Source organism: Nilaparvata lugens, chromosome 4 (genome assembly GCF_014356525.2).
Source record: "Nilaparvata lugens isolate BPH chromosome 4, ASM1435652v1, whole genome shotgun sequence".
Taxonomy (NCBI): domain Eukaryota; kingdom Metazoa; phylum Arthropoda; class Insecta; order Hemiptera; family Delphacidae; genus Nilaparvata; species Nilaparvata lugens.
This window is the reverse complement of record NC_052507.1, coordinates 59,278,009-59,292,436: the sequence shown is the minus strand read 5'-3', so window position 1 is coordinate 59,292,436 and position 14,428 is coordinate 59,278,009. Positions and strand designations below refer to the sequence as shown.

General features: G+C 30.2%; 1 protein-coding gene across 8 annotated transcripts in view; it reads right to left on the bottom strand.

Moving 5' to 3' along the window:
* Positions 1–2,694: 2,694 nt before the first annotated feature.
* LOC111056971 (synaptosomal-associated protein 25) overlaps positions 2,695–14,428 on the bottom strand; it is a 99,283-nt gene continuing 87,549 nt past the window's right edge. For 5 of the 8 annotated variants that reach the window (XM_039426026.1, XM_039426025.1, XM_039426028.1 and 2 more), the window contains one exon: positions 2,695–9,983. In XM_039426026.1, coding sequence (XP_039281960.1) covers positions 9,921–9,983 — 63 coding nt within the window. In that variant the 3' untranslated portion in view covers positions 2,695–9,920. The remainder of the gene's footprint in view (positions 9,984–14,428) is intronic. The other 3 variants (XM_039426031.1, XM_039426030.1, XM_039426029.1) reach the window with 2 other exon arrangements.

Genomic DNA, 14,428 nt, shown 5'->3' with positions numbered 1-14,428 from the left:
GGTAAAATACCCCGACAGGGTTCCGGTTCGCCCACATGCCTCAGCGAACAGTGTCCACACGTGCGAATGCAAGCCCATACACGTATGCTCACCCGAGGCAAACGTACGTGTGTACACCGTTTATAGAAAACTTTTTTGAGTTTGTTGTGTAGTCTAAGTGTTTGTGGTGTTTAACTTACATTGTTGTTGAACAAGGCATTGTTGTTAGCTTGGTTGTGACGTCAAGATGGGTGGATTTGGCAGTAGATGTTGGCTTCAGAGGCTAGACTTCCCAGCGTGTCTATTTTATAACTGGTCTAAGGTTGACATTCATAATGTCCAAATTTCAAGTGTGCTAACATCTCTTCATTCAAAAATTCAATTAAAAAACTTTCAATGTACGATAATCCATCAATTCAGAGATACAATAGTGTAATATCAAAGCTTTCAAAGTAAAAATAATAATTATGCACAAAAACTTTCGGCAAACATAACCTAAAATAATTTTATATTTATATCGATACCATAAGTCGACTATTACATATAAACTCAGCTATCGATACTCAGCTATAGTCGATGCTGGTGAAATCCAGTCATGGTGTCGATCATGATTGATCATAAATAAAAATAATAAACAAAAAAATATAGTCCAGCCAAGGAAATGTTATAAGGGAAAAAGTTTGAAAGACAATTTTTGACCCCGCAGTTCTGTTTTGGGTGAACATACTTTCTTTGGGAAGTAAACGTATCTAAAGTCCGCACCACCACTGTGCGCTAAGCGGGTGTGGGTGGTTCAAAGCTTCGACCATGTTTTGGTTTCTCGCATATTAGGCTATAACTGGAAAGCCATGTATATTACGAACATGAATGTTGCATACAAAATTGTAGCTTACATAATTTCCTACAATACAGTATTCATCACAACTTTTCTACTGCGTATATCCTCCATTTTTTTCAAGACATTTTTGAAAAAAACACGTTTGCCTCCAATTTTTTGCTCTTATAACATTTTAAAAATCTATGCTGATTATACACTTATAGAGCATTGGATTCTCTTCAATTTGATGTATAATTTTACACTTTTACGCATTTCCCCATGAATGTTGCAGCAGCTTTGGACAGTTACTCAAGAGAGCGAACTCGAAATCTTGTTCCTTCTGGTCAGGAGGTTGTGATATAAGTACCATATCCACGTGAAACCCCAACCAGTACGGTACCCAAAACAGCCTCGGAATGGACAGACTATAGTAAATATAATCAGATTTAAAATAAGAACTATTCTTCCAATTCTGACTTATTGTAGTCCAATAAACTTCAATATTGTTCTTTAATTAATATTGTAGTAAGTTTTTTTCTAATAGATGGCTTTTTAATATTTTATATCATGTCTTATAAACATAATTACTCTTCAGCTCTACAGGTCTTTACAACCGTTGGCCTCCCTCACGTAGTCTCCATCTGTCTCGATCCTCGGCCTGCCTCCTCCAATTACCAACTCCAAGCGTCCTTAAGGTGCATTTCCGTTTATGCGTAAATTTCCGCAGTTGACGACGGCAAGCATTGTTGACATTCATAATGTCCAAATTTCAAGTGTGCTAAAACAGCTGATCAAATAACTTTACATTATTCTTCTTTATTATTTAAGAATCAAACATTTCTAATAATATCAACATATTGCCAATTAAAAGTATAATCTATATATATAAAAGCGAAATGGCACTGACTCACTCACTCACTCGCATATAACTAAAAATCTACCGGACCAAAAACATTCAAATTTGGTAGGTATGTTCAGTTGGCCCTTTAGAGGGGCACTAAGAAATCTTTTGGCAATATTTTAACTCTAAGGGTTGTTTTTAAGGGTTTAAAGTTCGTCTTTTAGCATGTATATTCTTCTTCTCCCAATATCTTAATTATAATTGAAATTTCCATATCATATGTTACTATAGAACTATAATCTAGATAGAGTACCTCTTCGAAACAGTTGTTAACTGGCAACTAAATTAATAATTTTGTCAGGTTGGCATTAAGTTGAGTTGACTTTGTTAGGTTGGCACCAAGTTGAAGATTTAAATGCATTTATCGCGGAAAGATTGATTGGGCATTGCTACTTCAATCCTGGGAATATTATATTACTAGCCGTCAGGCTCGCTTCGCTCGCCATATCCGTTTAGCCAGACGTTTAGTCTGGACCCCCGACTGGATTGTTCTAACATATGATAAAAATGCTCAAATGAAAAATGCAGGCGAGCGAAGCGAGCCTGCTGATCTCATTCCTGGACGATCCAGTCGGGGTCCAGGGGGCGGAGCCCCCTGGCTAGACGGATATGGCGAGCGAAGCGAGCCTGACGGCTAGTAAGGTATAAACTCAACCTCCCCCATTAAAACATGATTGAACATTATCTTTTAGGTTATTTAGACAAATTGAAACCTACTCAATCTGAGATCCTCACCCTGTCGTGGTCGACGACGGCATTTACGCACAAACGAAAACCCATCAGCTTTATATCGCATTCCACATCATCCGTCCACCTTTTATTCTTCTTCTGTTATATATTATGTCTTATATAAATATCTAAAAACAGATCATGAGCTTCCTTCATTATCATATTATTTGTATGGTGCTGTTGCGGGTAATTATAATTATAATAAATTGGTAGATTTCACTTGAAAAATGATAGCATTTCAACAAAAGGGTAAATGAAACGAACAACATGTTGTACTGTGTTTATTAACCCCAAGAAAAATACAAATGGTTAATACGCATTGTGTATTATGATGCGTTGAATCTACAGCTTCCGATGTTCTATTATTTTAATAAGAGCAAATCGCTCGGTAGAAGTTAATAATATGCTGAGATTATACAAGGAGTAAGTAACATTTATACTATTTTTTTACAAATCTTTAAATTACTTGTAATAAAACACATCTAGATTATTAATGATGAATGCTATTTATAATCACTGCAGCTATAACAGTACATAATCATAGAAATGATTCAAACAATCGAAAAATGAATGATTTCGTTATTCGTTTATGATCTCAGCGTGAGCTTTGATGCTAATCATCCAATCATTTATGCTCCATTCATTCTTTATCTTTCCAATTCGTGAATTGCTGAGAAATTGAGAAAGTTGGAAGGTGAGACTAATTTCACAATAGATTTAGAAAACTATATTGTGAGGCCTAAAGTGACCACAGCGAAACAATAATATGTCTCAAGAATGCGATTTAGAAGTGATCAGTTACAATCTTGATTTTCAGATTCAATAAAGTTGGAATTGAACATTAATACAAAAAACATGATACTGATTTGCTTCAATTTAATTTTTATTCTTGCAATTTTATGTCACTATTTCCTAGAGACATACCGACTGAAAAATCTCAAAAACTCTCAGAGCTAAAACAAACTATAATGAAGACTAGAAATCTAGATACATACAGTGTTTATTATAGATAGATGAATATGTCAATAAAATCTACAACTTTATCAAAATTCCAATTACAAATCTTATTTAGGTCAAAGTAGCATCTAGCATGTCATTCATCTCAAACAATAAGAATTATTCAACAATACATTTTGAAAATATAAATTGATAATAAAAAATAACTGCTTCATTCATACTTAACTCACATACGGCGTGAATAAGATATGTTACTATAGGCAATCACACTTACGCTTATATAATTTAAAATAAGTACATAAATAATTTAAATAACATTAATACTATGAATAATATCACCATACACGCTCAAATATATATTTCATCTATTTACATGAATCCTCTTATCTACTCTATGTTATTCACACATTTGAAAATCAAATTACTGAGGAGTTTCGTAGCAAGCTAGGAAATAAGTTGTAACTTAATAGGAAGCCCATATTCAGGTTATGGATGATGCAGCCAAACCAAAATATGATTGTGAAATGACAATAAACTTAACAACAAGTTTATAATAAGTATTTTAAACATAATTAGAGCAAGAACAAAATAAGGGACGGAATATAATAGTTACTGACAGGCGATTGGGGTATTTATGCACAAAAAAGTAAAATTGATACTAAGAACTGGAAATTATTTTAATATGAAAGCTATCTAATGATAAATGACAATAAAAAAGGTAAAAAGTTTCAACAATTCTTAAAAATTATATAGTTGGTTAAACTGAGTGATGATGTGGAATTAGTATTCTCGTGTGAGTTGAGATATTTAGGAAATATCCTAAAGAAACTACTATAAAGTAAAAATTTTATGACCATCAATTGAAACAAATATTGCTAAGAGACAATATAAAATGTAGTAATGACAAAAATTGAAACGAAAATATGAAGTAATGATTTTAAAAATTATCATTTAGTATGTATCACTTGCTCCATAAGCACATAATATTATATACTAATATTGAGAAACAAGTATGAATTCCATCTATTTCTGAGCTAATCACCAATAGTAAAATTAATGAACATTCAGCACAACTACATTAAATTTTATACATCTGCAGGTTTGTCAATAGTAGCGCTATTCATCTTATGATGAGACATGGATAATTGCAGTGAATTTTGGAGATTGATCAATGTCTGGGAAAATGTTATGGATGACACACATTGAAACTAAACATTCCATGACGTCTTACGAGTAGCTTACTCTTTCAGAGTAACGACAGTAGTATTTATAATACTATTATAAATATTATATTCATAATGCTTCAATATTAAAAATATAATATTTGTAATATTATTGAAATCAGTCTTATTCAAAGTATTCAAGGTGTGAATTTTAGTATGTGATTACCCGAATTACGTTTGGAAATAAGACGGATGGAAAGTCATCAATCAAACTGTGATCACCGATCATCAAAACTAACCGGAGATTAGAGTTTGATTGGCGATTGAGCAGCCAGGAGTGGCCTGAAACGTCAATACTTGTTTGAATAAAGTTATGTTTTGCCAGAAGTATGGTAAGGATGTCATGAGTCATGTGATGGATAAACAGGGTTAAAAACATTTGATCAAGGTCAGAAAACGTTTTACGTAATGTGTAGAGCTCGCACAATTGACACAGGTTATTCTGTTGAAATTGAATCTTTTTTCGAGATTGACGTTGAATCATGAGAATTGAAATTCATTTTCTTACAGATAGAAGTTTGCAATAAATTATAAAAATCCAGTTAATTATCATTTTCAAAGATTTAATATCCTATAACAATGTTGAATTTACAATTTTTTATAGAAGGACATTAACAAATTTTAGTAAGCATTTTCAAGTACAAAATGATATATTTTTAAACGATTTAGTCACATTTTCTCTGGAACGCAAATAATGTTCTGTATATTTTGTAATAACTGTTGATTCATTTTAAACTTCCATCTTAAAATCAACTTCAATTAACAGACCAACTCTCGACCAACTAATCCTCAATTAACTGGGACATGAGATGAATTCCATGATCATACAAACTTGAAAATTAAATGCACATCATTTGTACAATATATATACACGGAGGCTCAGATAATAATTTTATCGAGAAATATTAAAGCCTTACAGCACTACTCTAGCCTTATGGTAGGGTACAATACCTAACATTATGCTATCTAATGGAAAAAATAATTTAGAGTGCAAAAATGAAGGGTTGTAGCTTGATCAACTCATCGTCACATCTGTGGAAATTTGGAGTTTTCCTTACTTTGAAAAATACTAAAACCTAGTTTTCTTCATCACTTTTCTAAACGAATCAATTTTCAATCGAAATCTCCTACAGTTAAGGCGTTATTTTCACTTATATTTGATTTAGTAGCCTCGTTTCAAACTTATATTATACAATCACATCAATACAATAATATTGTGAATGGATATTAATTAGTTAGTATCTAATATCTATACATTTGAAAAGTGCTCAAAATACTACAATCGAAAAATAACATAATGATAATTTTATAAAGTAGTAATCTTTCTAACTCAATAATATAACTTGAGTATGTAAGAGCATATCTTGTCACAGTCATAGTACAGTAATCTAATCAACAATCTCAAACCTGATCGAGTGATAACAAAGTTACATTAAAATAACACTATTTCTAATTTCCAATCCATCTTAACTTTATTGCTATTTTTCGTTTGCAGAGAACTATTACTCACTTCATATCATATCACACTATTATGCAACTAGGAAACATATTCCATTGAGATTGGTGAATTACGAGGAGAAACTCTCAATAAAATGCAGTTTCATCACATGTTGAAATGAATAACACTCCTATAATATTTAGATTCAAAGAGTTTGATCTATATGTACATTGGAGTTTTCCGTCATAATTTCTTCCCAATTCTTCAATTGTCAACTTTTCCCAGAAATCTCTGTATTTTTGTGAATTCTTTTGAATTCACAAGTCAACCCAGAGAAAAAAGATAAGGCAATAAAACCTTTTGAACAACTTTCTAGATAAAACAATAAAGTCTTCCCTAATTAACCTTATTCATTTTATTAGAATGATTAAACTTGCTACTTAGTCAGTTGATAACAATGGGAGTTTTTTTCAAAAGATTGTTTCATAGATTTAGGTAGCTGAGAGCTACAATCCGATTTTCAAAATTTCAAATTTGAGACAATTTCATGATATTTCCATTCACTCATTTTTTCATATTATTGTAAGGATATTGCACTTACATTGAAGAAAGTACAAAGCATTTACATGTATGTAAGTATAATGTACTTACAAGTACTCACATACATTGGAATAGTTTATACTGACTACTAATAATAATGATTTGAATTTGAAGAGTATCCTAAGCAATATAATTACTTTTCTACAATTTCATCATTATTTATATAGATGACTTCCAGTAGAAATGCTACCATGGATTGCATTTATCACAAGACAAAGCTTCAATTCAAGCTTCAATAATATGATCTCAAATGTAATGCAAGTTTTCTAATATGATTTTCAATACGGATTCAATCAAGGGAAGTTTTAGTTGAAGAAGAGCATTTCAATATCAATGGTAGAGATAGCTAATCTCCTGTATTATTTTCACTGAGATTATCTTTCTTTTTCATTGGAATTTATGGTATTCACAACATTCATGTTCAATCTTGTTCACACTTTTGGAAATACTTTATGATCTTCAAACACTCGTGAGATGTTCAAGACACGCTTTAAAAAACACTTTTTCATGTGTTCCTTAATATGTTTTCTACTTGAATATTATCATAATAATCGATCTACACCTTGATGTTAATGAATTTCTTACAATAAAACAATATACAAAAATTACCTACAAACAATAATTTCAGAAAACGTTTTGTTTTCCTCGTGAATTTAATAATAATATGAACGAAAATAATTATTAATAACAGTATTTTAACTATATCTAATAATAATATAAATTGGGAAAGGCAAATAATGATTACCTTAAACTTCCTAAATAACTGCACCATTAATCATTTTATATTATTTAAATATGTAAGTAATTAATTACATTATGACGCGTGAAAAATATCCTCTATATATTATATAATACTATCCCAACTTTTAAAAATGCATGTCATAAGCAAAATATATATATATATATTATATATTCATAACTGTACAAGTAATGCAACTGTTTACTCATTAATACATTATATTAATGCGTTATAATGGTAAGTATTATGTATCAACTAGTGAATAGTATAATTACTATCATTACTATATATATGATTCAAAGACAACAATTAGATTGTTTAATAATTAAAAACATTGAAAATTAACATTAGCATATTTTCACTTACCTTACATGCATGTTAATGAGGATGTTAACATAGAGGCTTGAAACATTGTATTACATTGTGGAGATAGGTTAAATGGAGAAAACAATAGCTATAAAGCAGTAAACTGATAACATTTTTCTGGGTTCTTTAATTATAATTGATGATTACATGTTGAATTCCTACATTATTGTGTTCTTTCAATTTTTCAAGTTTCTTTTTCTCAAGATTTTTCTGAATAAGGACCGTTTATTGGCACAATCATTGAGCAAGACCATTTGAAAATCAGACAATGATATTCATGAATAGTTCCCAACGGGAGCAAATTTGTGTTTCCATGTTGAAAAAGATCGCCAGAAGAGGTCATCGTGCATTCAGTGCACACAATATGTGGAAGGTTTTTTGAAATTTGTTATAAATTATTTCAAATTACACTAAATTTATCTGAAAGAACCCAGAGCAGTTTATTAGTACCAAACGTAATACATAGCTAAATATTTTGAATGTATCCCACAATTAATTTTTCCTGTAGACTATAACAAAATGATGAATGATACATCAAGCCAATAAAGTAGTGTAATTCAAGTAGAATTGTTAAATTTTGATAATAAGTAGAAAATTCTTCACACAATTTTTCATAATTTTAGAGCCGTTATTTTGTATTGAATCATAAAAATGGAACAACTTCAACATATAGTTTTTTATTGTGTCAATTTTTCATTTTTAGAGTGTTTTGAATTCTTAATTTGAAATTCTAGATGATTTTCTTTCTTTAATAGTGGTATTTCACAATAGTTAATTGGCTAGATTCCTGCTGTTCCTGTTGTGTTCAAAACAAAATTATTATTTAGATACAATGACAATAAAAGAATTGAAAGAGAGCTGAAGCAGAGGAGCGATTTTGAGCGAACGCTTACTATTGCATATTTATTGCATAATCAGCAAATCACATAATTTTTCATTATTTTTTGTAGCATTGTATCTTTCCACAAAATTGTAATTTTACATACAGGTCTATAGTTGAGAAGCGTTTTTAGAAAATTAGAGATTTTAAAGCAGTTATTCAATTTATTATCGCAGCATTATTAATTTTCCTGTTATTAATTTAGTTTTCATAAATTTCTCATAATACTATAGCTTTATAGTCTGGTTTATGTGAAAATTTATTTTTATAGCAGCATTAATTTATGTTTAACATATTAATTATATTGGAGAAACAATGTTTACTCAACTGTGTACTAGTTATACTACACTATTAATATGCCTCTTAGCAAAATTCATTTGCATCTAAGCATAGATTAAATTTTATTTCAACAGTAAAAGACGTCCATAGTCTTTAAAGAAACTTTTGTTCATTTGACGATTCCTTTTCAATATTTTGACATTTTGATGCATTAATTTATTTTATACTCATTCTCATGCATCTGAGCAAAAGAAGCTTTTTAATACATTTATGATTTTTTCAGAGATTTTAGCTGATATTAATTAGCACAATTCAACATTTAGCGCAAAAATTTAATACACAACTGTTGTACTACAGTGATTGTAGAATTTAATTTAGTTTATCTTCAACATGAAAAGAAGCTCTTTAAAAGAAGTTTATTTGTACTCTTCAGAGATTTTAGTAAACATAAATATGATTCAGCATTAATTTCATACACAACCGTTGTACTACAGTATTATTATGCTTGATAGCATTATTTATTAGAAGCATTATTTTAAAGTAATTTGTCAACAGATATGCTGCCCGTTTTAGAATTGACAGAAATTTTTGCTTATTTAGAGATATATATGGAGTTTTTACATATTTTGACAAATGTCAGCATTAATTTTGTAAACAACTGTTGTAACACAGCAATAATTTGCAGAAACTAAGGCTTTAAGCAGCATTATTTTGAAGTAATGTGTTTACTTCAACAGATGCGAAGCACGCTGATTGGCAGAAGCTATGCGAGACTCGTTGGATCCACCCTGTGAAAAATAAGCAACAACATTTGCATTCGTTTCTTGAATCAACAAACTAAAGAAGCAGCTGATAGGAAGAAGAAGGAGGAGAAGTGGTAGAAGAAGAAAACATGTCTCCCAGTGTCGGTATCAGTGTGTGTGTATGTGTGAGTAGTCACTTGTGTGCAGTTGAAGTTGAAGTGGGTGTAAATTTACTTCAACTCAACTCGTTTGAAGTTGTTTGAAGTGGTTTACTTCAACAGGTCGTGGGCTCTGTCATTGGCTACCTTTATCCTTGTCTCGTTGGATTCGCCCTGCAAAATAAAACAGAAAAAACCGCTTGATGGAAGGTGCAAGACTCTTTTTCTCTCTTTTCAATTCAGAGGCAAGAGTCACACATGGCAACACATCAACACCTTCGAAAACCTTTTTCTTTTCAAATTGAATGTATGAATTCTTCAATTAATTTTTCAAATTAATAATTCAACTACTGTTAATTATTTGTCATAAAAATGAGGTTTGTCATAGCTTTTTTTCAACAAGTTTTCATTTTATTATTGAACTGCTCATTATCTCCAAAGTCTAATAATTGAAGTAATGTTAGTTATTCGAAGATATTTTATTCATAAAAACTTTTAACAAATATGAGGTTTTCTATGAAATGTAATAACTGAATCAACTGTTGACTATTTTCTATTAATTTTAATTCTTATTATTGCTCACAACATGAATAACAATTTGTTGGATCATAATTTATGCGACACATACATCTTAATTGAATTGATTTACTTTTGATGTGCTCCAATATTTGTTTTCAATTTTCGATTTGTATTGGAAGAGATTTGCTTATTTATATTCCATACAACAAATAAATACATTCGCTTTCCGTATTGATTTGCACAGTATTATTATTGAGTCGTTATTGATCTCAGTATTCAGAATTGTATGAATAAACATTCCGTTCCATGGATTTCATCATTGAATCAAAATTAATATATAATTCTGATTAAGTTGTTCAAAGTAAAAATGCACTGACATTGACTTCGATTTTAATTATAACATGAAACATGAACAAAAATTGTTTCTCCATCGATTTAATAATTATTGTGATAATTGTTGATCATGGATTTTATCTTTGTAGGAGACACAATAGATATGAATTTATTATATAAATTTACCCCCCCCCCCACCGTTCAACCAATGCTGATTTTGAAGCGAACCTCACTATAGCTTGTGTAGATTTTTTTTCAATTAGCGCCTAGGAATAAATTATTATTTTGCACTTACAGTAAACCAGAACATATGGCCCTTTTCTGTTGTACAACATTGTCAATATTGTTTGATTATAAATAAGATAAGACATTCTGGTTCTCCTGACCGAATACTTCACAACATCTCAAAGAATTTGTAAATATACAGTGTATATCTAGGCATTTGAGACTCATGAGCTATTATATTTGTTGTGTATCTGTCATACGCTAAATAAATAAACAATAGATATTTTCATGGATACAAGTTTCAATGACGGTTATGAGAGAGGAACTTTGTTGTAGTTTGATGCGAAATTTGTAGCCTCGTGGATGAGCAGAATGTAGCCTGGTGTATATTTGTTATTTTGAAGATTATATCATGTCATGGTGTGCAATTTAAAATAGTTATTGGGTAGAGTCTAGAAATGAAGATGAATAGATCAATTCGATAGAGTAAAAATGAAGAAACAGTTTTGAGTTGAAAAGTAGTTTCTCTCGCAATAATAGTTATGGTTTGTGGTTTTGGATAAATTGAAGTATAAAATAAATGAGTTGAGTAAACAAATAATTCTCAGCTCTTCAAATCAATCGAAAGATAATTTGTTCTAAAGTTATAGAACAGTAAAGTTATTTTTGAATACTTGAAGTCAGGTTTAGAAGAGACAGATGAGATGAAATATTGTTTGATTATAAATAAGATAAGACATTCTGGTTCTATAATTCTAACGTGAGTTAGGAATGAATAGACTGCTCAAGAAAATGTTTAATAATCTGATAAATATTGAGTGAATGGTAAGATGGAATAGTTTCTTACAGATTAAGGATATTGCTAAGAGTTAGGAAGAAATTGACTTGTCATATAACATTTTATTATGATTCCTCCAATAAAATATCAACTTAATGTTCAAACGAGACTATACAGTGTGGAGCTTGAGAAGATATCATACACACATTCCTATAACACTGCAATTTGCATTGATGAGACCATTCTGCAAACAAAAGAGGACAGAAAGCAGAATCGAGCTAACAGAAAGTACATTTCAAACATTTCTATACAACACCGAACAGAACACAGTATGTGTGCAATATCGAGAGGCTGACACTCAAGGTGGGTAGACCATGCTTATCATACACAACATTTATCTTATTCCGATCAAGATGTTCATTTCAAACGAAAAATGATCAAAATTATTTTACAATGAAACTTGAAAAGAAGTCTTCTTAAGAACAAAAAACCTAAGATTCAGTTGTTTCAGGTACAAATTTTTGTTGCAGTACGAAAACTGTTTTAGCTGTTTCAAGTAAAAGTATGGTACACTATTCTTTAATGTGTGAATGTTTTCAAGAAACACTTGAAAAAATGTTCTAATTGGGAATGAATATTGCTGAAGTGTATTTACATTTCAAGTGAACACTTCAATTATTTCAATAATAAAGTTTTAAGAAGGTGTCATGTTTTGCCATGTCGTGCTCTTTGATATATAATCAATACATAAAATATAATACAATCTTAAAAGTATACATAATCAATGAGAAAGATGTTTCAATTTAATGAATTATGGATAATGTATCAAAGTACCTGTTTTTCTGTAGGAAGCTTAACACAATAATATCCGTCAATAATGTTATTATACTATCTAACTAGAAAATAATGAGAGGTTTTTGTTTCCAAACTAATGTGGTAGAATATGATTGATGTGACTACAATTCTATAAAAAATGTGGAATGTTTGTATTGTGTTTGAATAATCAGAAGATGATGCAACTTTGTACTAAATTTGAACAAGCAATAAATAATTTTATAAAATGGATATCAAGTGAAGCTTAATGCAATAAAATATAACTATATTTTCATGTAGGTCAAATAGCGTACTACGTATTCTCCTTACCTTAGAACAGAATATTGATAACAAAGTAGAATAAAAATAACTAAAAAAGAGACATGTCAAGCAAACATTCAGTTATTTTAGTGAAAAGAGCAATCTATACATAGGAAAAACTAACAAATTAATAATACAACGTCAAGCATGAATGTATGATGTTTCAAAAAACATTAAATAATATTGAAAGAAGTTGTAACAATCATGCTACACATGTATATCTTATCATATGTACTTATGAATATTCTTTCATGCACTGTTGACAATTTTAAAATCATGATTGAATAATATGTTGTTCATTCAATTTTACTATCAAATTTGAGTTACATTAACATTGACACATATTTAATACAAATTGGTAAAGGCTTCATTTGATGAAGTCATATTTTATTATTTAACAGAACTTAAAACTGTTCAACAGAGAATTGAACTAGAATGCGTTTTTTGAAGGAAGAATATGGAATATTCCAAAATGTTACTATTAAAATGTGAAAAAAAATTAAAGACAGGGCATTTTAAATTTTTAATGCACAATTTTAAATACATTTTAAATGCAATGAATGAACTGGTTTTTAGCTACCTAATATTTTGAAATACTTTCACAATGATTGAGAATATGGAGCTATATACATATGAGACAAAAATGCACTGAATGGGTTACTTTTTGCAATATGAGAAAATGGAATGCTTTTAAAATATGCACACATGAGACACCAAAAATGCAATAAATGGTTTTACAATGTAATTTCAGACATCAATCATCACTGACAGTTGTCATGCCAGGATAGGCAAGGGTTCAACTACACAACAAAGAAAACACCAATGATATCTAACTCTATCTAATAAAGGATATAGTCATATTTAAATTTTATTAGAAAAAATAAACATGGTACTTTTTAACAAGAGACTTTCAGCAAATGTTTCTTAATAATGATGACCAACTACATTAATAATGGAAGAAAACGTTGTTTAGCGTCAACCGACGATTCAGTAACTGCGTTTATCGTCAACAGTCTATCATCGTTGACACAGTAATACTAACGATTGTGTAGTGTAGAACCCTTCCTCAAGATATAACAAACTACACATCCAGAACCTGTTTCATGTGAATTAAGAAGTACCTCGAAAAACTAATAAACTGACTATAAGATACCCACACACTAGACCTGCACAATTCATTACATAGACGCCATGCTATATGCGTATCCAGTGTGTACATATTTCACAGTCAGATCCTAACAGTCTTTTTCGTTACAAAATAAGATATATAGTGAAATTCACGTTATGAAGTTTAGTGAAACTGTTAGGAACGCATTGTTGCCACTTTTCCGTTTTCACCGTCATCTATATAGTACAAATCTGTAATTAAAGTTATCCCGGTATATCTGACTACTAATTAATGACTACCGGAACCCGGAATACTAATTATTGATTCGTGTTAATAATGATTCCAATTCTCAATCCTCGATTCTCAATTCTATCTCAAATGTAATCTATTAAGAAGATTACGATACCATAAATTGAGATTCAATTATATCATCGATTACTGACAATTATTAAGAGTCGTAACTGACATTGATGATATCGAACCGTTGTCAAAACACAACCCTGCGTAAAACGCAATCTATTA